Source organism: Primulina huaijiensis, chromosome 16 (assembly GCF_012295235.1).
Source record: "Primulina huaijiensis isolate GDHJ02 chromosome 16, ASM1229523v2, whole genome shotgun sequence".
Taxonomy (NCBI): domain Eukaryota; kingdom Viridiplantae; phylum Streptophyta; class Magnoliopsida; order Lamiales; family Gesneriaceae; genus Primulina; species Primulina huaijiensis.
In genome coordinates, this window is record NC_133321.1 from 12,990,018 (window position 1) to 13,017,751 (window position 27,734).

The 27,734-nt window shown below is 31.9% G+C and overlaps 2 protein-coding genes across 6 annotated transcripts; both read right to left on the reverse strand.

The window, feature by feature from the left end:
- Window positions 1–3,899: 3,899 nt before the first annotated feature.
- Window positions 3,900–7,853, reverse strand: LOC140961962 (uncharacterized). Of its 2 annotated transcripts, none has more exons than XM_073420764.1 (7): window positions 7,530–7,853; window positions 6,997–7,057; window positions 6,777–6,871; window positions 6,658–6,691; window positions 5,630–5,684; window positions 5,478–5,520; window positions 3,900–4,141 (listed from the first exon to the last, which is right to left on the reverse strand). In XM_073420764.1, exons 1-7 carry the CDS (start codon window positions 7,779–7,781, stop codon window positions 4,076–4,078), a joined length of 606 nt encoding a protein of 201 aa, XP_073276865.1. In that variant the 5' UTR covers window positions 7,782–7,853; the 3' UTR covers window positions 3,900–4,075. The 2 variants fall into 2 exon arrangements, with proteins under 2 accessions (XP_073276865.1, XP_073276864.1); XM_073420763.1 differs by having other exon boundaries at window positions 3,900–4,101; window positions 7,530–7,850.
- A 1,570-nt stretch (window positions 7,854–9,423) lies between these two features.
- LOC140961530 (uncharacterized) lies at window positions 9,424–14,898 on the reverse strand. Of its 4 annotated transcripts, none has more exons than XM_073420110.1 (10): window positions 14,577–14,815; window positions 14,408–14,483; window positions 13,818–13,934; window positions 12,485–12,802; window positions 11,971–12,359; window positions 11,456–11,555; window positions 11,192–11,245; window positions 11,014–11,100; window positions 10,123–10,251; window positions 9,424–10,027 (listed from the first exon to the last, which is right to left on the reverse strand). In XM_073420110.1, the coding sequence occupies exons 3-10, from the start codon at window positions 13,827–13,829 to the stop codon at window positions 9,716–9,718; spliced, it is 1,401 nt and encodes a 466-aa protein (XP_073276211.1). In that variant the 5' UTR covers window positions 13,830–13,934; window positions 14,408–14,483; window positions 14,577–14,815; the 3' UTR covers window positions 9,424–9,715. The 4 variants fall into 4 exon arrangements, with proteins under 4 accessions (XP_073276211.1, XP_073276212.1, XP_073276210.1 ...); XM_073420111.1 differs by having other exon boundaries at window positions 14,408–14,486; XM_073420109.1 differs by lacking the exon at window positions 13,818–13,934 and having other exon boundaries at window positions 14,577–14,898.
- Window positions 14,899–27,734: the final 12,836 nt, after the last annotated feature.

Here is a 27,734-nt window from a genome sequence, read left to right on the forward strand (position 1 = left end):
GGTCAACCCTACCGATATTCACAATAAAAAGTAATACTCTTAGCATAAAAAGTAATATTTTTTTCATGGATGACCCAAATAAGAGATCTGTCTCACAAAATACGACCCGTGAGACCGTCTCACACAAGTTTTTGCCTTATGGTTATCAGACACAGGTTTTTAATTACCACCAAATTACAAAGATCTAGCAATATATTACATATTGAGATAAAATTTGAATTAAGCGAATTTCATGATAATGAATAGCTTTCTTTATTTTTCTTTTTTTGTGGATTTGGATATTTCAAGAAAAATTTTGAATCAAAGAGTGAAGAAAAGGAAAGAGTCTAAAAGAAAAATAAATAGAACAGATGAATATAAGATATAGTATAACAATTATTTTGCAAATTCAAATCCTAAAAAATCATACCAATTTTGGGTGATTGAGTAAATTATACAAAATGACATCAAATCCATTTCAAATATGAATTTGAAACATTTGAAAATACTATTTACCAAATTCCAACAAATCTAAGATTATTTAACATGCTCAAAGAATTTGTTTAGATCATAAAATTATAGGATTAATCGTTAAAGTTTGGGTCTAAACTTTAAGAAAGAAGCATTGTGAGCCATTCATTTATGAAGTTGCTGGAATTGTTGATGCAGTGGAACCAAGTAAAAATGGCTACATGATCGATGAATCTGCTGTTTTAGAAAAATAAAGATTTGTAATAGAGTTCCCACCCACGCAAGGAGCCCATAACAAATCTTTGACTTGACACCAAAAATCTCTTTCAAACATGGAACATTTAATAGATTATGATATTATCTAATGTTGTGTTTGGATTGAAGTATTAGAGTCGGATGGAATGATTTGATATGGGGAAGAATTTGTGGATTGAAGTATTTGATTCGGTGGAAGGATTTGATATAGGGAAGGATTTGAACTGACATTCATTTTGGATGGATTTCAAATACATCGTAATCTTCGTTGTATTTATATATGCACAAACACTCATATGAGACCATATCAATTGTTGATTTCATGAGACGGATCACCGATCTGACTTGATCCATGAAAAAGTATTACTTTTTAGTGTACTATAAACTGGGTCAACCAGTCTCGTAGATATGGATCTGTGAGACTGTCTTACAAGATATCTACTCTTACATAAGTTAAGGTGAGGTGAATTTAAAATCTATCAAATATAAATGCATTTAGGGGTGGGCTCAAGTAAGCATCCGTCCCGATAAAAATTGAAAATCTTTTTTTCCCCTCCAAACATCGTATCCGACAAGTATAGAGACTCGAATGTTTGAAATCATGTTATGTAGGAAAATATATATCGATAATATTTTTTTTAATCCATCGAGGACTCTCCAAGCATAAATTGAATCTAAACCGGACACATCAATTTTTTAATTTCGATTAACACGAGCGCGAAAGAAAATATGCATAAACATTAAACTAAATCATCTTCTTGTTATATCACAAGTAAACTGAAACATTTTCTCGATTAATCAAAGAAAATCCAAAACAAAAATTAAAATACAAATTCATTGTTTCATTAACCACTACACAACCTTCTAGAGCTCTATTTGGCAACAATCGGTATTATCTTAGTTTAATAATATTTGGTGACTATATTTATGCACTAATAATATTTTATGAATAAATATAAAAACCATTAAAAAAATATTATTTTATGAATATAAATCATTGTCATCAACGAGTAATACCAGACGTGGATTTCCTTTTGATGATAGGTTATGTCCTTTCGGTCACGTCGCTGAAGAGGAGACAAAGATGATAACCTCTTTTCTTATTTTATTCAATTTTATTTTATTATAATTATAATGTTTGTCTTTTCTTTTCTTTTTTTTATTTTTTTGTAATGAAGTAGTTAACGCATATGAGAATATTTTCTGGGTGGGAATAAGACAGGATTCGGGATTTTTTCATTCCTAAATTAATATCAACAATCAAATTGATTTATAATTTCAAATCAACACGACATATAAGGGTGTCAATTCGGGTGGGTTGAAGGGTTCAGCAATAGTACTATTCAAAAATTGTTCAACTCGAACCCAACCCGAACCCGAACCAACCTGAAAACTCTCAACCTGAACCCGAATCAACACGATTAACCCAATTAACCCGATTTTGAATTTTTTAAACTTTTTTTAAAGAATATTAAATAAAATTAAAAATAATAATAATATTATTTTAATTTAAACACATAACAACAAAATCTCCCTCACATATATGATTTAAATTTGAAAGCCTAATTGTACAAAAATAAAATATATTTACTAAGTAAAATAAACAATTGTCTAAAAAATAAAAAAATGTTCAAAATAAATATTAAATTATGAAAATTTATGATATAAATATACAATAAATATTTTTTCAGACATATAATATATAAAAATGTAGGTAATATTTATTAATTATTTATATTTTTAAAAAAAATTAAAATTTTCGGGTAACCCGAACCCAACCCAACCCGATCATTTTTTTCGGGTCAGATATCGGGTTCAACCCGATCTGACCCGAACCCGAAAACATCAAACCCAAATCTGATTTTTTTCGGGTTGAACCATGTCGGGTTAGTCGGTCGTGTCTGATTTTGACACCCCTAACGACATAACTAGTAATAGTATTGTTTAGTGGACAAAAACTTATGTGAGACGGTTTCACGGGTCGTATTTTGTGAGACAGCTCTCTTATTTGGGTCATCAATGAAAAAGTATTACTTTTTATGTTAAGAGTATTATTTTTTATTATGAAGATCGGTAGGGTTGACCCGTCTCACAGATAAATATTCGTGAGACCGTCTCACAAGAGACCTACTCTTGTTACTATTGTCGTCTTGTGGACAATGTACTCGTACTTCTCTAAATTTGAATAATAATATTTTTTTAAAACAAAAATTGAGACGGACTATATATTGCAAATTCCATTAATAAAACTAAAAAAACGAATGAATTATCTTTTTAAAACCATATGTTTTTAAAAAAGCATGCACATTTATCCTATTTGTCTTACTTTTAAAACACAAGATTTTAAAATATTATTAATATTATATGGGCTTTATTTTTTTTTAGGTTTTCAAGAACATGTTAAATACGAGTTGTCATTTACCTATGACATTGTTTGAACAGACGAGTTTCCTATCACACTGTCATCCTGGATGTCTCTTCTCTATATTTCTACCAAACCAACTTCACTTTTGAATGGTCTCAGTTCTTTACATAAGTTCACCTGGACAACAACCACATTGAAATAACTTCAAAAAAAGAGCGAGCAAATCAGCATAAACTCACGAATGATATCATAATAGTTCTCAAAGCGAACGTGTACCCTAAACCTGGGATCATCTCAAGCTCAGCGATTGCCCCTCGCCTGGACTAATCTTGGAAATTTACTCAAACGCATTTTTTTTTATTCAATTACTTGTTTAAAACAAAAGAGTCAAACCCAAACTCTAGCAGTCCAATGCCATACGCCATAATAATATAAAAAAAACAGTGCTGAACAGAAGAAAGAGGTGGAGATATCTCAACATCCAAAACAACCAAAAAAATGTCGATTTCACATCTTTTGGATGAAGAAAAAGAAGAAATTGATGTTGATCAATAAAATAATGAAAACCAAAAAAAATATAAGTCCCAAAGTTATAAGGACTCTAATGATTCGATGGAAAAAGATGAAATTGAATTGAATTATTGAAGAATTCTACTAGTTACTATGAATTATTAATTATTTTTTGTTTATTGTCATAATATAACTTAATTATTTCATATTTTAATATATTTTTATTCTGAAAAAATATATTTTTTTAAAAATTTAAAAATGTGCGCCACCTTATGCCTCAGGCTCCATGACCCTTCTGTGCCCTTGACAACTATGAAAATATCATAAACCCAGTTCTTATTGCTCAAGCCAACTCGTTCATACTATACATGTGTCGTTTCATGGATTATTAACTCCACAAACATATGACTCACAGTACATGAATATTTGATTACATGATAAACAAAGTCTTATATCCCATTGAGGGTGACCACAATTTTGCGTGGAGTAGCAGAGTCACGGTGCTCGCATAGCCATATTCCCTGGAACAAAGGAATCATAATTCTTAGAGATGCTCCAGTCCTGTAAAAACTGACATGTCTGTCGTAATTCTATCTGATTAATAATTCATTAGTCAACAAAATCAAGCAATTTAAGAACGTCAAATCATAGTTGAAAAGTGATCATATAAGAAATGATGTTTTAATGTCACTCGTGACATCGATCCCAGCACCGCAGTGATCATTCACGTCCTTTCTAAGATTCAACCAGAAACCTCCCACAGGGAATAGTTTAATTGACAACTCAAAAGACCATAAGCAACATATAAACTACTGGCACACACCTCTGCAGTCAGCCCAACAATGCAGCCATTGCCGCTGCTAAAACTCGGGCCCACCGCACTGCCAACATGTGTCTCTAGTGCCACTGGCAAACTCATCCAAGAGGCTACCGCTAAAAGCAAATAACTAAATAGTTGAACACTCTCTCTCTCTCTTTGGGGTTCAATCAAAATATTAGTCACGCATAACAAAAATTTCTTGTTTGAAACTTGAATGCATCTCCATTGTAGTCAGTCTACCAAGTATCAACTATATTAGAAAAACCTGCCTCTAACAATAAGTCAAAGCCAACCCCACACATGAATGACATGAGTGTATTTTTAGGAATTCGCATGATTCACGAGTAAACTAAAACTGAAGTCACCCCGACCATCCTGATCACTTGAGCAAGGCAATTACATCCTATGCACTCCTAAAAACTTAATTGATGACAGTAAAGACTCCGATATTTAATTCCCTTTTTCTTTTACTTTGGAGTTTGCAAAATATCATCAGAGGCATGTACTTAGTTGAATACCTGCCAAGTTCCCATATTTAGTTTTCCATCCGTGNAGTTACCGACCGAAATAACCGATATTTTTTAAAAAATACGAATTTTAACACAAAAAAGAAATGAAAATCTTGTAAATAACAAGGAACACTGAACAAAAAATACCAATAATAAATAGAAATATTGAAGATAAAATCATCGGATGAATGAGCTTCTTTTCTAATATATGAAAAGTTGGGTTTCCTTCTAATGTATTTTTAATGTCCATATACAACTTAAATTAATATATATACTGATTCGGTGAATTCGGTTTAACCGAATTTTTCAAATTAAAACCGAACCGAATTAACCGAATTAACCAATTTTCTAAAATTTCAAAACCGAACTTCCGAATTAACCGAACCAAATTTCCGAATTAATTCGGTTCGGTCGGTTAATTCGGTTTAACCGAAATTTTGCACACCCCTAATCCTATGCACTCCTAAAAACTTTATTGATGACAGTAAAGACTCCGATATTTAATTCCCCTTTTCTTTTACTTTGGAGTTTGCAAAATATCATCAGAGGCATGTACTTAGTTGAATACCTGCCAAGTTCCCATATTTAGTTTTCCATCCGTGATGGGGATCCTGCATAAGTTCATTATCATGAAAGTTCACCATGAATCAGGCCACTTTAAATAACAAGGCAATTCAACTTGAAAGTAAAAAATTTTAGATAAAGGAAAGAATTACGCACGAGAGAGAGCATCCAAACATTGAAGACTTGATGTGAGCCGGCATGTCATCTGGACCTGCAACAAAGGCATGACATCAAAAACCTTGTCACATATTATTGGGTAAGAAAATCAAATCATGATATCTTGCTTCTTTTATATTTTCAAGTGCTTATGATTTATCCAGATCAATTTGTTCACCACTTGTGGATGAAAAAGCTATGAATAACCAACACAACAATAAAATTGATGAGAGATCAACCGACAGCAAAAAATTCTTTATGCCACCCCACCCCCACCACCCCACATTACAACTTACTGTACAGATAAAACTATTTTCTAAAAAACTTGGATTGCTTTCGAGGAAAACAAACCTAGCACAATTCTATGAGAAGTCAGCATATGTAACAAAACTAAGAACAATACATTCAGGATAAATGATAGGTACTGGGTATGTTTATGTTCTTCAAGCGCCCTGAAGCACATATTTTGACAGACAAGTTAAGATACTTAATTAATAATTAGTAACCTGTTAGCTAGTTGAAGACATCATATAGATCAATATGTCCCTACAGAGAAAATTTCTGTTCAAGTTTTCAACTCTGAAACACATTCTTCCCTCACGGTTGCTCAGCTTCTTTTATCTTTAATTTTCCCCATTAATGGACAAGGATAATATGAGGATCTGCAGTAGACAAATAACAAATACCAAGTTTCTGTTCTTATGAGAACTGGTCTACCACAACTAAGAGCCTGCAGGTTAATGTGTACGAGTCACATGAGAAAGTATTCGGTGCAACAGGTAACAACAGACATGGTTCCACTGGTTATAAACACACAATGCTATGCATGTGGTCTGACTGATACTTTGCATTGTACCACTGTTGCTAGTTCCAAAACTCAACTAAGACTTTTACTCCAAGTAACTTTCCATTTGCCAAAAGGTAACATGTATCGGGAAAATTCAAGAACCTTTCGACAAGGACAAGGAATAAAGAAAAGGGAACCATTTTCACAACTATGTTCCTATACAAAAAGGAGGGAGCACTACCTTCAATAGTATGTTCCCATGGTGCAGACGGTCCCTGTAATTAAAAGCTCAAACAAATGAATGCCATCTGCCAATAATAAATGACACCATCTGAAGAATGGATAAAACAAAGGTACTACCTCTGGAACTATTCTGTTCAAAAATGTCTCTGTGTCGTATCTGACATCGGAATCGTAGTTTTCGTTCACAGTCAAAGAAGCACTTGTATGCTGCACTGTTTTTCATGCACATACTCAGAATGAGGACATCAGAGAAAAAGGAAAGGGAGTATGGAATGGAAAATAACAGAGAACATGCAAAACTAATTTATAATAAATGGACAACTCGGCTCAAGCTTACAGAAAAAATGAGCAAGGCCGCATTTGAACCCAGATAGATCCTGTCCAATCTCTTTCAAAATCTGAGGCAAGTTGAAAAGTCATAAAAGCAAAATCAGCAGACACCACGTCAACATTTTAGTAGTAGGGAAAGAACGCACTAGGAATGGTTGAGGGCACAATTTTTTTCTTAGTTTGCGTATGGACTTCCTATTGAGTCCAATTCAAACTTAAAGGCCACGTATAGGCTGAAAACCATCTAAGCTACCTAATTTCAGAGTTGCGATGCCACATATAACACAGAGAATTTTGAATTCACAGCTATTTAGAAGTCATCAGACCGTGGAGTAAAAATTGCATAATTCCTTATCCAGGTAGATAAAATCACGATTTTCCACGGTAATAAGCAGTAGGAAGTACAAAAACCATAAGCGGATAGGCTAAATGCAGGTAAATGAGAGAATTCATACCGAAGTGGTTCAGTTTATGATATATACAAAACACAAAATCTCCGACGTAAAGTAAAGCAAAAAAGTGTGATGAAAGAGTGAACACCTTGGATGTGATGAGATGGCAGCCGCGCCTCTGGGAAGGAATGGTAACAATCTTCTGAGCCCATTTGGGATTTGCAATTCCCGAAGACTCCGCCATAGTAGTCTGTTGATTATCCAGGGAAAGATGCTGGCTCTTGATTGTTGTTTTTCTAATCTTCTGAGATACGTTTTTACTTTGAACTAAGGTGAAGCTGGACGATGATGAAAAGAACAGTGTCGATGAAGGTACCACTGGAGATCGTAAAGCTTGCATTTGCCCCAATTTTAAATTTCCCCAATTGCTGCAAACCCCTAATTAATTGAGTGACTTAGGTCTGAATTGGGATTATTTGTGTGAGGCCTTTCATGTTTTTGTGGTTGTGGGCTTCCCTTCATCTTTGTGTTGGATACTTCCCCAATTGGCCCAACTAAAAAGCTTAAACACATATTTTGATATGTTGTCCACTTATCGTACTCATCTATGTATTCATCATCATTGAGATGATACTCAGTGGTAGACGTAGTTGGGTACAGTTGATGGAAATCATAATATATAATATATATATATATATGTGTGTGTGTGAATATATGAACATTACTTCAACAGTCTTCACACGATTTTCATACAGTGTGTCATTTTTTAAGCAAAAGAGATTTCCATTTCAAATACAGCAGATTGCAAAAATAATGAAATCGAGTCCAAAAAAGTCAGAATCAGCTTTCAAGTGTGGCAATAGTTGACCGAAGCCTAAGCATTTTGTGAAAAGTATTCATGATCTCCGAAACAAGTAACGCACCAGTCTGCACTAGCCATTGGTGCAAGTTGAGACCGGATGCAGCCATAATCATGAAACGCAAAAGTTTCCGCCAACTAAGGAGAGAAAATTCCGGGTATGTAATTCTAAGTTCTGGACCAACAGAAATGAATGAAATATGTTAGATATCACACATCGGCTGGATTAAATCATTGAGAGTTGTATTTATGGACTTGAACAATCCTCTCTATTTAGCTACTTTTTGGAGTTTCAGTTCAAGTACTAATCTTAACAAAAAGTAGTATTGTCATTTTCAACGTTTTGTCCTTTTCAACTAGTAGCTAGAAACTTTGTCGTTGATCTTTCCTCTTCACAGTCGATTGTTTAGCTTGGTCGGCCGCTAAGCTCAGTTGGTTTGGAACGCATGCACTGTGTTGCTCATCTCTCTATAAACCGTAAAAGAAGTCGATCTACGTTGTAAAGGTAAAAGAATCAGGTGCCCAATCGCTAACCATGGGGTGGTCTTTGTCAAGCCATTTATGTCATAACAAATGCAAGTATGCGCCAGATTTGATCTAATCTTAGACAACAATCAGGTGAGAAGATAAAGTCAGTTGAAACTTCTACTATCCCTTTTAGTTTACCAACCCTCCCTCGTCCACTTGAGTTTAATTCAATTCATTGTATACCACCACAACAAATGTCAATGTTCGGCTTGGTCTCAAGGGCTTGTATATTATTTGTCGAAATCGTTTTCATTAGATTTGTGAACTTATTTAAAACTTCCCGTCGTCAGTCAGAGCTCCAATTTGAGACCTGTAGTTGCGAAATATTTTATGAACAGATCAGGTTAGTTAATCCAGTAGGCAAGCTGCCACTTCCATCGTGCTCATTATCAACAACCAATTTACAACCAAATTTAACCATATACACCCATGAAGGATCATAGTGTCACACCAATATATCCATGCTCTCCTGTCAGCCCAAAGGAATTTTCTGCTGTATATCATGATCGCGGGAAAGGATTGTTTTGGGGGAAAAATAGATATTATGTTTTAGAGACTAAAGTTGGTTATCATAATCACACACGCCATTTCTAATTCTAATATTGCGACCACCATAAATCATAAATAACAAAAAACACTTCTAAAACCAAACAAAGAACATAAAATTGTTATGTTAACCAAAAATATATAAAACAAAAACATCTAAAACTTCGAAGTCTTTTACGCTGAGAGGAATCAATGGACACTAGCAAAACCAAGCCTCCACTCTCTTACAGTTACTGCTATCTCTGTACAGTGAACAAATACTCCCACGGCAATCTTGATTATTACTCTAGCTAGAAACACAAGCCTCACAACTCATAATTACATGAAATCAAATCAAGAAACAAACTATTCATGAAGCACCCCAGGTTTATACCTATAATTATCATTATCATGTAGCTAGCTTAGCTTCCTTGAGCTGCTATTTCTTTATGGATCAAGTATCGAAATGATGAGGTCTGCTCTAACCAATAAACATGCTTCTCAGGTCGACCCTTCACACATGTTTTAACAGCTTTTCGTTGTATACCAACTAAACATTCGCCAACTGCTTGTAAAAGCGCAGACATGTCAAGTGACATATCCTTTCCGTAATAGCACAGGATTTTTGGAAGATAAGTCTTTGTTTCCTTGTGAACATAAACCGTAGCTTGTATGAATTCTTCTCTCGCAACTTTCAGGTCCTCAAATATTGTGCTTGCCTTGTAAAGCCGCACCTATAATTTAATAGATATAAAAAATGGGAAAACAAATAACTTTGCATTTGTTTCTATTTCAGAATAGCTAAGAAGGAAATGCATGAAAATATTACCGCAGGATCTGAATAAGCACCCGAACTAAGTGCAAAGTGAACAAGTGGTTCAGGGTATTCGATGGCATAAGTATGCTTAGAGCTCCCACTTTTGAACTTCTTTCCAGGAGAGAGAATTGTTTGAAGCCACTGCATAAAACATTCATGTTTGCCAGCATGAATCGGATTACTGAGACATAAACTTGGTAATGAGTCAAAGAATTTGCTTCCACTCGGTCTCACGGAGAGACCTAAAAAACCAAAAGCTCTAATTTAATGCCAACTTATTTCGCCTTTTGGCTACTACCATCATATAGCCAAATGTGGTGGTTCAAATCAATTTCATTAAAAAAAATCCAAGCTTCAAGGTTTCGTGGCTTCAGATAAATTACTAAAGCCAGCTATATTTGACCAGATGAATTATATTTTACCCCAGTGATATGCCAAATTACATATTAAATGGCAAAAACTGATTAGTGGAAGTGGCTGATTAACCCTGAAAAATAAAAAGCCAAATTGTCCCATTTGTTCGTAGATCAAGGGCAAATAGAACTTAATCACAGGGTGTTCCGTCTTTTCCAAAGATTTATCCCGGTTTCCACTCTATTAGCGGAATTCCTAAAAGAGAAAGAAGTGAAATGGCAAACATACATTCCCTCAATTATTTCCCAGAGCATAATGACTCCGGAACAGCACCATGTCTTCTGAGCAGATCTTGAAGAAGGATTCAATGGCGAGAGTTGAGACGATAGAAGGAAGTCCAGGTGGACCCATACGAATAATTTTCAAATGTGGATCCTTAATTGGACCGGGAGGGGTTTATTACCAATTTATTTTTTATCAGGTCACCCTTTTATTTTTACGCGGAAGTATTTGCTACTTTAGTACATCACTCGAGGACAGAGTACATACCGGTGCAGAATAGTGAGATCTGATTCCCAGAATGGAGCTTTGTATGTCATAAGCATTTATGTTATGTCCACCCACATTATAGGCAGCCTGAAAGAAAATTTGTGTACAGATTTAGTTAACTGCTATAAATAAGAAATACAACCTACAGACTATGTGGTATAAAAAACTGTACTTCGACCTTCACAATGGAAGTGCTTTTTATATAGTTTTGAGTGCCGTATGCTAAATAAGCCTGCAACCAAAATAAAATATCATTCAACCACACAAACAAAAGCTGAAAAGGTCATACTGAAACTGGTGGGCAACCTGTTACTATATTCGGCTTTCATGAAAAAAATACTTAAAAAAATGTCTGCTAATGATGATGGCCATTATTCAGTATATCGGTAGTTAGAGGATTTGAAGGTTACACAAAATTGATATAAAGTTTTGCAGGCCTTACGTGCATAACCAAGGCATTGTGAATATTGATCCAAAAGGCAAGCTTTTCTTCACGCCGCATCTTCTTAGGGTCAACATTCTCAAGACTCTTAACCAGGGACCTGCGCCAAAAAATAGTTGAAGGTTATGGAAATAAAGCAACAAGTCGCGACTAAATATGTATTCATGGAACTGTATCAGTTAGCCTCTTTTATATGGGCACTCCAATACTGTGACAGATTTGGCTCATTTAATTGACTAGAAATGTGTTGGGAGGAAATTAGAAACGTTAATAACACAGCCAAAAGATTAAAAAATGCTTCTTGTGGGGGGCACCAGTTGGCTAATATTTATTAGGAAGAAAACCATACATATCTGACATGGGTCATAAATCAAAATCCAATAAGCTCCTTTAAGGTTATTAGATGAACTATACTTGTAAAGTATAACAAAATATTATCATTTCATTATAAATAAGCCATTTGGCTGATTTTAACAGAATCTGACCAAATCTGACAAGTGGATAAAGGCAGACACCTGAATTTCTGTAGCATTGTGGCCGCATAACTGTAAGTTTCATCATCTAAACATATCTTTAAGACTTCGATCATTGCAGCGTACGGACCATTCTCCTGTTTGAGGGCTTCAAAATCACAACGCTCCGTAGTTTCATCATTACATTGAGGACTCAAACTACCAGATAAATTTCTGGGAGAAAAAGTGCTGGAGGAGCAGAATGATGAAGTAGACGAGACTGAATAGCCTTTGTGAGTGAGATAGGGGTTGGCCAATTTGCAGTAAATTGAAGATATGCATCTTACGATTTCCTCAGATAGTCTGTCGGGATAAACAAGAGCATCATTGGTGCTGATATTTCCAAGATGATCTCCTAAGCTACGATGACGAGAATAAGTTTTTCTCTTCTCCTGAAATTGTCCAAGAAAAATTCTTACATGCTCATGATTACAGAATAATCTACAGCTAGGAACAACGTAGGAAGCAGAAATGGACCAACTAAATGCAAAGTGTTTGAGAAGTGAGGCTTATATACACTTCCAAATGATGACTTTGTGGTTGCAACGTGAATCAAATCATTAGGGCCAGCTAAAGCACTTGTAGGCGAACTCTGATCATGATGGTCATTATAGCTTTTTGGGATTCTCAATTTCATCATGTGTGAAGTTTGATCAGACGGCACAAACCCCAACGGTGGTCTTCCAGTTATTTGTTGTCCATTGACCCCATGGTTTCCTGAAATACTTGGGAGATGCTGCAGAAAAGCGGTACGGTACAGAGAAAGAAGATGTTGTTCCAAGTGCACTATTTCAATCTCAAGCTTGGCAATTTCAGTCACAAGTTCTTCCGAAGACTGCACAAAAACAGCCGATTAATGAAATTAGGTCATCAAAGTTTCACAGACAGAATATGACATAAATAACTCATGATATGCGCCCCAACTCGTTTAGTATCATCATTTGTCAGAGTGGTGAATTTTAAAATGAGAATGATATCTCCATTTATCGATGGATCCCACTAAAAGGAACGACTAATTTTGTTCCAGTAATTCCAATTACTGTAGTGGAAGAACGCAGATTGATATATAATTGTGATATTTGCACCAGAAACACTAGCTAAAAAGGAAGACCAATTTCTTGAAATCTTCACCAAAAAAAAAAAATTAGACTAAATTAACAATCGTATCAAAAGAGCTACTTAGATCTAGGCATGCCCTTAATTTTGAACCAGCAATTACGCATAATTCTGATCAATTTCAAGTTGAAGAAGTAACTGCAAAGGTAATTGAGCAGCAGGAATCAAGAGAACTTAGTTATGCAAAGTCCTACAAACATTTATCGATTTGATCAGCATCAAGACAAATCTTCAAAGCCTAACATGAAATCAAAATCTGGAACTAGTCTGAACAAGCCTTGAATGTCCGTTATTTGCAGAATACCCAATGGGGATCAGTAACTGTAGACGTAGCATATTGGCCTCCATGGTTAAATAAGCTAACCTAAAGGATTACCACATGCATCATGCCTGAAAGTAGAACACCGTGAATATCACCAATTCCGGGAAAAGAAATGTCTAACAAAATAAAATTAGAGTAGACTGGGCTTGCTTCTGATCAGTGATAGACTAGCCTCGATAGTAAAGCTTATCAACCAGTCAAATGAACAGAAGAAGCATGATACAAAAATCATGTAACAAACACATCACAAATCATGTCATGCATAAATCTCATCTTTCTCAGCACTTTATACTGTTTTATGAAAATTTATGATAATCGAACATAGCGCGTTTCTACATTAGCATGTTCCCTTCAAGTATGATAAAATGTAGTAAGGGAATTAGCGAGCCAAGTACAAGATAACTACTATAACCTTAGAAGTCATCTTGCCATCTGGGAGAAGACAACTGATTGATTCAAAGCACTGATCCTTTTCTGTATCCGAAAAATTGGATAACTTGCTAACAGATTAAGTCTCCATGCGCAAAATCTGTATCACAAGTTCAAAGAAAACCATTTATTTGATAATTGGAATTAACAGTGTTTTCTTCTGGTCAGCAAAGACTTGGGTAATTCAGAACTCAACTCCTCAGATGGAAACAAAATGAGAATAAAACATTTTAGAAGCCTGAGAAAAGTTCCATTTCCCGAAAGCAAGACACCACTGTTGAACAACCTAAACAAACAAAAATTTCTGATTTCATTGCCAAAATGACCAGTGACCAACCTATTTTAGCTCAACTTTTCACCAAATGAAATGCCCTTTTCAATTCAATTAGCACTTAATTAGTTCATTTAACCAAGTTGCATGAATCTAAGAATTAGTTCAGCTTCCTCATAAATTGGTTGCTATTTTCATATAAATAAGTACAACAAAACCTTAATGGCGGAAAACGACCGATGTGACAGAAATGGCGGTCAAAGAGGAATACAAAAGCAAATAAAAGTGAGGGAATTACGCACAGGACGATTTTCATGGCGGGAAGGCCTCGGCGATACGTTGAGTACACAATGATCATCCTCTTTAATCATCTCAAAACTGCTGCAAATTCCACAAATCAATCAAAATACTCAAAAATCAACAACAGAACACAAATGAACACTCCCAATCTCAACCAATTACACTGCACACCTCTTCCATCTGGATGCACGCGGAGTCGGAGCCGGAGAAGGGCAGTCCACTGGAGGCATTGCGTCAAAATTCTAACAAAAACCCAAGTACGATCTCAGCACCGACACCCAGAAGCAATACAAGTCGAGAACTGAATCAAATATGACTCCAATGCTAGTATTTATCATCAAGAAAAAAATATCCCAGCAAATCTTGAAGTGGGTACCTCTGCCACACTCTGCTGCAACCAAAACCTCTAGGTGAGAGAAAAATGGGGCAACAAAGATTTAATTAAATGTGTTGGGTAAAAAAAAAAACCGAAAAACAAAAAACAAAGAATCAATCCATATAAAGGGGTGGGTGGGAAGACCAAGCCAGGCCAGGGGCAATAATGATGAGAGATTCAATGGATTAAAATAAGAAGAGTGCGAATAAAATAAGAAAGAAACAAAATAAAAGAGGGTCAATAACACAGTGGCGTCAATGGAGGATTGGCATTGAAGTTGGTGAATAACAACAGCAATAAAAACAAGCAAACGTGTAGTGAATTTGATGAAAGATATGCAGAATTTTTTTTATATAATTCAGCTGCAATGTCTGTCCAAATTAATTCGATAAAAAATATTTCTTGAAAATTAAATTTTGATGTTGTATAATAAATAATTAACAAAGGATATAAAATTAAAATATGATTGTTGGATGCAATAATTGTCTCAGCTTGGTAGAACGATTGAACCGTGGTGCTTGAGCCGCTGTGCGATTTAAAAGATTTGAGTTGTACCATTACCATCAGCTATAGCTTTTGGCAAAGCGGCAAGCGCTAGGTCCTACAATTGGTATCAGGGCCAAGGTCACGGGTTCGATTCTCATTGAGTTGCAAGGAGTGCAATTATTGGGAGGGAGATTGTTGGGTGCAATAATTGTCCCTGTTTGGTAGAGCGGTCGAACTGTGGTGCTTGAGCTGCTGTGCGATTTAAAAGATTTGAGTTGCACCATTACCACCAGCTATAGTTTTTGGTAAAACGGCAAGTGCTCGGTCCTACAATCATTAAACATAAGATGATTCGTATTTTTCTTTTACGACGATGGTACCAAGCTAACACAGTAGGCATAAGTCCGTCCAAAAAAATACTAATAAAAAGCTCGAAGATATGATCATTAGTTAAGCGTATACCTATTACACTCTAATGGCAAAAACTTGTATGAGACGGTCTCACGGGTCGTATTTGTGAGACGGATCTCTTATTTGGGTCATCCATGAAAAAGTATTACTTTTTATGCTAAGAGTATTACTTTTTATTGTGAATATGGGTAGGGTTTACCCGTCTCACGGATTAAGATCCGTGAGACAGTCTCACATGAGACCTACTCTACACTAATTCAAACATCTTCGTAGACATGATTCGTCTTATTCAATATAATGATATTAGATATCTATTCTATTTTATTAACATTGAGTACATGATAGTGACCACCTAAGAAGGACACCAATTTTTTCTTCCAATTTTACCCATATATGATACTAATATTACACTTTTTTTTTACTTTCAACACACACTTTTATTTTTATTTTTATTTATTTCAACAATTCAAATATCAATTTAGTTCCTCCATAATTTATCAAATTTCATTTTAATTTATCGATAATGATAAAAAAAAAAAAAAAAAAAAAAACTTGTACATGTGCATAGCAACTAGTTATAGATTAAGGTTGACGGTCAGTGGGGGGACTGCATGGAATCATTTCGCGTATGATTTAATAATTAATAATAATAATACATGGAGAAAGTGAGTGAGGAGCCGTTTGGAGAAATATAAAAATGGTATAATGGGAGGTGAAACGGAAGCATTGAGTAGTAATTATGAGTGTAGAAAAAAGTATGGGATTTTTTTAGATTTTAATAATTTTGAAAAAGATTTATTAAAAAAATATCGTGATTTTTTAATATTTATTAAATTATTATTATAAAAATAATAAAAATTAAAAAAAAAATTGAGTCACCCTGCCTCGCCCCTGGAAGAGACGAAGCATCAAAAATATATATTTTAATAATTTCATTCCTCCACTGTAAAGAGGGGGAGTGTTTATTTGCACTATATATAGGCAATTGAAAACAAAAAAAATTTCAATAGTATGTTGACATAAAAGAAAAAAAATCAAACATCTCTTGATATATATAAGTTCAAATTTGAGCTGAGAAAATTATTCTTTTCAAAAAATTAATTCAAACTCTAATTTATTTAAAAAATTAAATTCAAACTCGATGATTAAATCAAAATAAAATTTTAATATATTTAATTTATTTAAATTCTATATAACATGAGCATAAAATATTTAATATTAAAAAGTTAGATGAGCAATCAATTTTATTTTCATTAATTAAGATGACATTATAAATTTAGCATTTTTAATCTAAATTTAGAGATATCATATAACGTGATTTTTTTCTTGAATGAAGTTAAATGTTAAACAAATAGAATATAAAATAATTTGTTGGTCAATTATTATAAATATTTTTGAAACATGTAATTAGGTCCATGTTTTTAAAAATATCCTTAAAAATATTTCTGTAATAATATTTAAATTAAAAAAATTATGATATATACCTCAATAACTAGAAAGTTGAAGATGATTTGATTCACTGTGACCAAGCATCTCATTTCTCATTAAATCTATCGATGAAAAAACTAAATTAAAAATAACTTGTATGGAAAATATTTTTTTTTGTTGTGATTTAACAAAAATAATTCATAATATATGTTCCAAAATACTTATAATCACTGATTAAATTTTTTTTATATATAAATTTTTTGTTTGTTTATTTTTACTACATTCAAGAAAAAAGAAATAGTTATTTATTTATATGATATTTTTAAATTTTAATTGAAAATGTTAATTTATAAAGTCATCTTAATTAATAGGAAAAAAAATGGTTGTTAATCTATTTTTTATATTAAATATTTTATGCTCATGTTATATAGAATTTAAATAAATTTACTAGATTAAATTTTCATTTTGATTTAACGATTGAGTTTTAATTTAAATTTTTTCGAATAAATAAGAGTTTGATTTCATATTTGAAAAGGAATAACTTTCATAGTTCGAATTCGAATTATCTATATAACAAGATATGTTTGTTTTTTTCTTTATGTTAATCTACTATTGAATTCTTTTATTTTCAAATACCTATTTATAAATACATACATGTATTTATATATTATGAAATATGTAAATTATTATATTATTAATTATATTATACGTGTGTGTAATATTTATATATAAATTATATATAGTACAAATCTCCTGCTTGTACTGTACAAGAGGTGAGGGAGTGTTTTAACCTCTAAATTTCCACTCTCCCACCTGTAACACCGGCAGGGGAGTGTTTTNTAATTTCCACTCTCCCACCTGTAACACCGGCAGGGGAGTGTTTTGCGGCCCCGCCCGCAACGTTGCACAAAAAAAAATTTAATTTTTTTATTTTTATAATAATTTAATAAATAGTAAAAAATTAAAATATCTTGATAAAGCTTTTTCAAAAGTACTATAATCTAATAAAAAAAGAGTTGGTATCATGTGAGTCCGTCTCACGGATCTTAATCTATGAGACAGGTCAACCCACCAATATTCACAATAAAAAGTAATATTCTTAGTATAAAAAGTAATATTTTTTCATGGATAACCAAAATAAGAGATCCGTCTCACGATTACGATCCGTGAGACCGTCTCACACAAGTTTTTGTCAAAAAAACCCAAAAAACGTGTCAGATGTTGAATCGAGTGATTGTTGTTCCATTATAGTTATAATTGGTTGGTTCAAAATTTTTAAAAACATACATTTGTTCAAAAATGTAACATTAGTATTAATACTCTCAAAATGAAAAATTATTGCTCTCAACGATATTTCTTCGATAACTATTATCATGTTGTAATTCATAAAAATTGAGCACATGACAATGAATATGATACAAATGGTACATAACATGATAACATGTAATAACGATGCAATCAAAATTTTAAACCTATAATAAAGGACAAAAACTTGTGTGAGACGGTTTCACGTGTCGTATTTATGAGACGGATCTCTTATTTGGGTCATCCATGAAAAAATATTACTTTTTATGCTAAAAATATTACTTTTTATTGTGAATATCGATAGAGTTGATCTGTCTCACAGATAAAGATTCGTGAGACCGTCTCACAAAAAACTTACTCAGAAAAAAGAACTTACAGTCGTTCTCACGACATGAGCAATTATTATTGCCCAACATTTCTCTCCCTATCTGCACTATATACTAAATTATTTATGTATGTCCCACACGGAATATCTATGTACCTTGCAATGTATACAATATAAAAATTGGAATTTCAAGAAAAATGTAATTTAATTTATAATTAATAAATTAAATCAATCATTATTTAAAAAAAAAAAAAAAACAACTGGGTGTGGTAGTAAATATGGTACAGGTGAATGGATCCACTTGGCAGTGGGGGAGTGAGGTAGGTCTGGTTGGGTAGTTAAAAACAAGCAATCGCGATTAATTGTGTGTCTTTAGATATTTTCCATGTATAAGTGATTGTGATATTATTTATACTGATAAAACATACACACGCGTTATATATGTTATTATTATTTAAAATTTGATCAGATAATACTATCAATTAACACGAAATTATTTTAAATTTAGAAAAATTGTTCGATTTAAAATGAAGTTTTGTTTAGATTTTTTCCTATGTAAAATATGATGTGACTTGAAGAGATTTAGTAAAGTAAGAAGGGTAATTATGAAATTAAATATTTTGTTGTCCTCTAAAATAGTTACTCTAAAGATCTCATACAATTAATAATATAATATATATATATTGTTAGATAGTTTGCGGGATCAATCGACAAATGCATGTATGATAAACATTAAACTTTTATCAAAAGACCACAACCTGTGAATGCAGCTTCGTCCTCGAACGTATTTTTTTGCATAAAAAATTTAGAGATTATATTATATATTTTTATAATTAATTAAGATAGTTATTTAACCAGGCATGTTAAAACAAACGAAAATTGGATTTTTTTTTCTTATATAATATAACTCACTTTTATTACTTCAATTTGTTCCTTATATACTTTTCGAACCGACCGAAAAAACCGAAATTTCTATGGTTGAGTTCAAACAATCCTAAGAATACTGCTTCAACTTTGCTGTGTGTCTGGATAAGGCACTGGGTTTTTTAAATTAATATAAAAAAATTTAATTTCGAAAATAAAGTAGATGGTGAAGTTTTGCAAAATTAAGGCAAAACACCATCATCAATAGCGGACGCGCCATCCGCTGCAAAATTGCATTGTTCAAGCTACCTCGTGCCACGGTGCCTACGCAAAATTGCACATGTCCAAGCTACTATATGCAACTTTAATTTGATCGACACACATACACAGCTTCTTTTGTTTTATTTTTTTTATTTTATAACTAAATCAACGTATATTTAAATAAATAAAAAATTTTGTTTAAAAAATAAAAATATACAAATTCAAAAAAATTGCTTACAAAAATTCAAGAATTTCATATTTTAACTATTATTATTATTTTTTATTAAACATATTTACTAGTAATAATAAAATAAAAAATGGATGGATATGCATGCATATTTTGTTTTGAAAACTAAATTAACACATATTTAAATAAATACTTTTTAAAACAAAAACACGTTCAATTTTTTTTAAAGATAAATTAATTAATATTTTACAAATAAAGATTTTAAAAAATTAAAAAAATTTGTTGACTAACCCACCATTTAAAGTGATTTAGTTTTCAAATTATTGAACTTGAGTCTTAATTCTCTTTTTTACATGTCGTTTTCATATTTTACTAATAAGATATGTATCCAAATTCTATAATAATAATAATAATAATGAAAAACAACGTCTAAGTAGTGTCCGCTATTATTAGTGACGAATACTGCAAAATATATTGCAACATCTGTCATTAATAGTGGCATTTTGCCTTAATGGCATGGACACATCTGTAAATTAATATATCTCAGGCCTGAATATTAAAAATATAATATGCTCGGTAAAATTTTATTTATAAGCTTTTTAAAGTGAAAGTATTTGTTGAGTTGTAATAATTGTCTTTGCTAGGTAGATCAATCGAAATATGTCGTTTGAGTTGCTATACATTTCAAAATATTTGAATTGCACATTACCACCAGCTGCATATTTTGGTAAAGCGGAAACTCACATTCCTATTATTGGTATCATACTCAATGTCACATGGTTGATTCCACTGCTGCAATTAGGGGTGTTAAAATTTCGGATAAAACCGAAAAAACCAAACACTAAATCGAACAGAAAATCGAATTTTATAATTTGGATATAAATATTAAAATCGAAATTTATTTGGTTCGGTTTTGGATTATATAAATCAAAATCGAACCGACCGAAAAAACCGAAATTTCATTAAATTAATAATTTTATTTTTTGAGATGATATCAGTGAATGATGAATTATTTTGAATAATATTTTGTTGTTTGTTGTTTATGTAATTTATTTAGACTTTATATTTAAATGTTTTACTAAGAAATCATGTAAAAAGATAACATATTATATTTTACAATATATTTATCTTATTAATTTAAATAATTGCATCAAAATCGAAATAACCGAACCATTTCGATAGAAAATCGAACCAAACCGAAGAAAAATGGTTCGGATATCGGATTATATATTTGTAAAATCGAAAACCGAAAAAATCGAAATAAAAAATCGAAAAATAAAAACCGAACCGACCGATGAACACCCTAGCTGCAATAAGTGAAATTATTGGAAGGATTTTGTTAAGGTACAATAATTGTCCTTGTTATGTAAAGCAATTGAAAAGTAGCATTTGAGATTTTATACAATTTAAAATATTTGAGTTGCACAATTACTATCCGTTATAGTTTTTGGTCAATCGAGAATCCCTCGTTCCTACAAATATTCATATAGAATTTCTTTGAGAGTGTCATATATAGTGTATACATTACCGCACTTCTACTTGACACTTGTCGTAATGATAAACGACTTGTATCGCCATGATCTTCTCTTGAATTCTCAAAACTTCTGTCGCTCCATCATCGCAGGAGCAAAGAACTCGTCAATGTCTCGGTTGTTGCTATCGGAAGCTCTGGGAAAGTTGGAATATGAGAGCATTCACCTTCGGATGGGCTTACTACTTAGATGTTTTTAACAGTTATTCGCTCTGCACTTGGTCACCCAGCTTTTATCGTGGGCACGATACCTGGAACACACCAGAGGTACTTCCTTCCCGGTCCTCTCATACTACGGAAAGGTCCTCTCAATGCTCTAACACCCACACTGGATATGGACTAAATTGTCTCACGACATTATGAAAGATTCATTCATAATCGAAAGAGATCCAAAAAATTCAAGAGAATGATTGGAGAATTGGTTTATATAAATTTTTTTTGGATGAAACCACACTGAAAAATGCCATTGTCAAAAAATTATAAGGTAATATTTCCATGTATGATTTATTCATAAAATGAGACATCTTTTTTGAAGCCAAGATGGATTTTATTTGATACCTAACATAATGCATGCAAGATTACTTCACCAACGACAAATTCGTTTAAAAATAGTTGAACCTTAACAGAGATTCACAAGACATTTTATTTTCACATAGAACAAGATTCTTTCAACAAGAACTTCACAAAATGTTGATCGTAAATGAAAAGATTGGTTACGTAGAAAAACGAAAATAAATTTGTATTCACATACATAAGAGTTACATAAGAATAAGAATAATCTGATATTTTTATTTTATTATTTTGAAAAAAAAAAAAAAGAATCGACCTTCTTTAGAGTAATAAAAGTATTCCAATTACAATACTCATTGACAAAAAATAATAGTAAATGCAAATAATAAGCATATTTTAGCCCATAACAAAGAATTTGAACCAAGAATTTCATATGAACAAGATGAGGATGAATATATCTAACACAAAAGTTAAATGTGAAAATTTATTAAAAATCGTGAGGATTCAAGTCTATCTATCACCAAAAAAATTCATATAATTGACTCCCAAAATATTTATTATATCGGCTTTGTTCATTAATGGTTCAAAATTTTGTTATCTTTCTAATTATTTTACAAATGTCTTTGGTCGTAATTTATGAGAGATACTTATAAATCTGATCATATTATAGCGTGTCAAGAAGTACTTGGTACTACGATCATTGGAGGAACAATACCGAATCCGGAAGATGCTCCAGAATCGTTTCGATTGCTTGTTCGAGAACTACGATCATTATCTCTGGAATTGAATCATATTCTTTTATCTGATAAAAACTTTCCGATGAATAGAAATGAAACTTAATCGAAGTGAATAAAAATTTTTCTTCTATTATCGATTGGTATAAACATCAACTACGAATTGGATTAGTTTCTACTTAACAAATAGATGCTTGTATGCTAAAATTCTACTAAAATTCTATCTAATTGAGAGATAATCGGAGAAGTGACAAAACAATATATTTTTCATCACAAAATCAATAAACCAGAAAAGGATGAATTATTTTGTGAAATAATTTTTGGGCCTATCAAAATTGGAATTTGTGGTTGTAGAAATTATTTAGTGATCGGTGAGGAGTGCAAAGAAAGTTTTATAGCGGATTTTTCTCCAAAATTTTCCTTTATCATATTATGTATAAATCATAAATTGTTATAATTTAAATGTGATACCTATCTCGATATCCGAGTAAAAAATATTCATATATCTTGTAATTTGAAATTATATTCAAAATTAATTTTTAAAAAATTGATTGAATTTTATAATATAGATGAACAAAATCGTAGAGAGGTAAACATTGATATAAAAAAACGATTTTCCTAATAATAAATTATCTAATACTCTCATACATGTATTATATTTAGGGTAATATGAGTGAATATCTTATTATTATATATTCATAAAAACTCATGTGAGACAGTTTCATGGATCAAATTTGTGAAATTAATATTTTATTTGAGTCGTCCATGAAAAAATATTATTTTTTATTGTATATATGAGTAAAGTTGATTCGTCATACAAATAAAGATTAATAAGACCGTCTTACAAAAAACATACTCATATATATATTTAGGCTCTTTGAATATAATTTGCCGTGCTGCTCATTTTAAGTTTTGCATTTGCACTTATTTGGATTAGCTTAAACTTTGCATAATTTGCAAGCACGTTGAAGTTTAAGATAATATTAGTTACTCTGCACACGTGATGCGTGTGTGTACAGTCTTTTTTATCATTATTGATAGACTAAAGTGAAATTTGACAAATTATGGAGGGACTAAATTGATATTTGAATTGTTGAAATAAAAAAAATAAAAATAAAAGTGTGTGTTGAAATTTTAAAAAAAATAAAAAACAAAAGTGTAATATTAGTATCATATAAGGGTAAAGTTGGGAGAAAAATTTGATGTTATTTGGTTACTATAATGTCCTCAACTTTAATAAATTAGATAGAATAGATTATATTGAAGATAATAAAAATTATATAATCCAAATTGGAATTATACAATAATCATAATCAGTCGGGGAAGTTGGTGAAAAATCCCCAATCAAAACATTTATTTGGGTTCATTTCCTACCCACAAAATTGTGGTACTATGTCATACAAATTGTGGTACACTTCATGTGGAAATGTGGTACACTTCATGTGGAAATGTGGTACTAAAAAAGTACCCAGGGACTGAACACAAAAAAAAATGGCGGCTGGGGAGTGAAGTCCAATTTCCCTTAATCAAAATATCAATGGTGTCTAGGAAAAGAGTTCTCGATGGTAGATATCACTAAAACTTTTTACCAAAAAAAAAAATCAGATATTAGAAAGTAAATGTAACATAATTAGGATTTCAGAATCAACTGGACGAAAGTTTAAGCATTAATTTTAGATATGCAAACTATGATGTCTTATTATTTTAATTTTTTTTAAAAATAAAATATATTAAGGTAAAATTATATTATTTTGTTTTTTTTTAAATAGATACCCTGTGAGATGGTATCACATATCTATATCAATGAAACGGTCTCACATATGTATATCCGTGAGATGAGTCGATATAGTCCACAACTACAATGAGAAGTAATATTTTTGACATAAAAATAATAATTTTTCATGAAACATGTTGGAGATTCATATTATAAATTCGACATATAAGACAATCTCATATGGAAAAAAATGTGATTCATTTCAATTTCCAGGAAAAAAAACATGCAATTTTTTAGGGTATCTCGAACTTTTGCATCACCATTTTGGTGCAAAAATTGGCTCCAATGGAACCTCTGCGCCAAATTTGGCGCAAGAGGTATCATCTGCGCCAATTTGGTGCGGAGGTACTTATTATTTTTTATTTTTTATTTTATTTTGTTTTAAAATTATTATANAAGATTTGAAATAAATGGGTTGGAGATAGATCTTGTAATTAGTATAAAAATCGCAGTAAAATTTGATAAAAATAAATTTTTGTAGTTGAGATCGCCTTAGAAGCGAAAGCAAATTTGTCTGACATAAAATAAGACGAATAAACAATTGCCACAGTTTTCTCACAAAATTAAATGCCAATTTTGACTCGATACACGTGTCTACGTATTATGCTCCAAATGCTGTAGCAAAATCTGTCGGTCGATTTTCTAGACCATGATTTTTGTTTTTTTTTAAAACTGAAGTATGATTTTGGGAAAGTTGGTGAAAAATCCTCAATCAAAATATTTTTTTGGGTTCACTCTCTACCCACAAAATTGCGATACTATGTCATACAAAATGTGGTACACTTCATGTGGAAATGTGGTACTAAAAAAGTACCCAAGGACTGAACACAAAAAAAATCGACGGCTGGGGACTGAAGGCTAATTTCCCGTATGATTTTCAACCAATCAATTGTCAGTCGGGGTAAAATTTTATTTTAACCACTTTAACTATAAATGTAGAAAAAAAATTAATAATTTACCTACGTAACTTAAAAGTGAAAGTATAATAATAATAATAATAATAATTATTATTATTATTATAAATGATTAGGCTACGAATTAAATCATGTCATTATTTGAATGACTTGGATATATTTCATCACATTCTATATGATAGCTCTTTGGGACCACACAAAAAAGCGCAATTAGATTTGGCATTTATGCAAATCCTTTTATAAATTAATTTTTTTACAAGAGATTTTTTGTAATTAAAAAAATAAATATTTTTTATTGTATTGTGTTTTATAATAATTATTTTAGTATTTTAGAGCACCTCATATATATATATATATAGAGTATAGTATTACGATTAATTAAAATAATTGTTTGGGTAAGATGATTAATTGTCCCTTGTAAAGAGATCAAACGGATCGGATACAATTTACAAGATCCATATACGCTATTATATTTTTCTGGGCCGGCTTTTCGGTCCAACGAGCCCAGTATAGGCTTAATTTCACAAATTGATGTGGTCTCCAAATTTCTCATGGGGACCCACGAGATCAATTGTGTTTAGATGTGAGACTACTCAATTATATTTATTTTTATAATAAAAAATAATATTTCTGAAATAAAAATTAATATTTTTCAATGATGTGTAATTTTGTGTTTTGTTGATTTTTAGTCATGTTTCAACATAGCGTTGATGCTGAATCGGAAAATACCAACACGATATCGGAAAATTGTTGATGTGTTTGGCTCTTCATTAGCACTCCGTCGAAAGAAGACTAAAAATCAACAAAACGCAACTTTATATAACTAAAACACGATTTTAACAAGTTAGATGATAAAAAAAATATGACAATTTAAAAAACTAAGTTCACAATTTTCCGGAAATGAATAATAATAAATGAGTGGGTCTCATGTGAGACCGTCTCACGGATCTTAATATGTGAGACGGGTCAACCCTACCTATATTCACAATAAAAAGTAATACTCTTAACATAAAAAGTAATACTTTTTAATGGATGACCCAAATAAGAGACACGTCTCACAAATACGACCCGTGAGACCGTCTCACAGAAGTTTTTGTAATAATAAAACGAAGGGATTATACTTTAGACCACATAAAAAAACATTAACTGATTTGAGTCATTATCAAAACAAGTTGGACTGCTTTATTTAAGCCTTGCAATACATGGACCTATATACGTACCAAGCATGGATACCCCAAAATTTGCAACTATTCGTCGAACACGTGCAAATGAAATGACAAGGTGTAAATTAATTATCAAATTTCGGTTCTAAATTCAAGACCTTTATTTTTTCTACCCACTTATACTAACTAATTTCACGTCGACATTATTATGATACATGAAGAGTGTAGCTCACCCACCCCNACGGTTGTGGATGTTGTTGTTGAATCTAATTTACCTACTAAAGGAAATAATTTCATACTTTTTTATTCAGACAATTAAAGGTTTTTTCCAAATTCCTTCAGTTTGATTTGCTTCTCATATTTTATTAACTACGTCTTACTTGGTTTTAGTTTGAGTTTGCTTTTGTTTTGGGGATGTGGATGCCCATATTCTTCGTCAAAATAGGCTTTTGTTTTTCCTGTATAGATTTACTGTACTTTTGTTATATACACACAGTTTGCGATTAATAAGAAGCCTAAACAGTTTAGATCTATGGCAAGCTCCTCCTCTCGTACTTCATACAGGTTCGATCTTTATTTACACTTTTATTTTTTTACCCTTTAGTATTGTTGTTTTTTCCCTATATACTTGGTTTTTGTCCCCTCCTCTTCATTAGCGTCAGCAAATTTTAGCTATTAGGTTTTGTAGTGTTAAGCTATATGTTATAGCTATTTTTTAAGCGGTTGTTTTTTTTTTAAAGAAGTTCCATATCTAGCATTAGTTAAACATTATATATACATATATCAATAAACCAGGTAATAATAAAAGTAGATATTTTGAGCTATTTGTTACTACAAAATAACAACGATGCCGCGAGAAAGAAAATATAATACAATAGAAATCAACAAAAATAAAAACTCTTGTAAACGAAAATATGCTTGCTTAGAAGATCGTAGGCTGCAAAAAAATATGCGTCGAGACCAAAAAAATAAAACATGTTCTTCACAGAGTGTTGACATAAAAAAAACTAACCTTGATCCATTGATGTATATAACGAGTTTTCCAGATATACTACCGAAT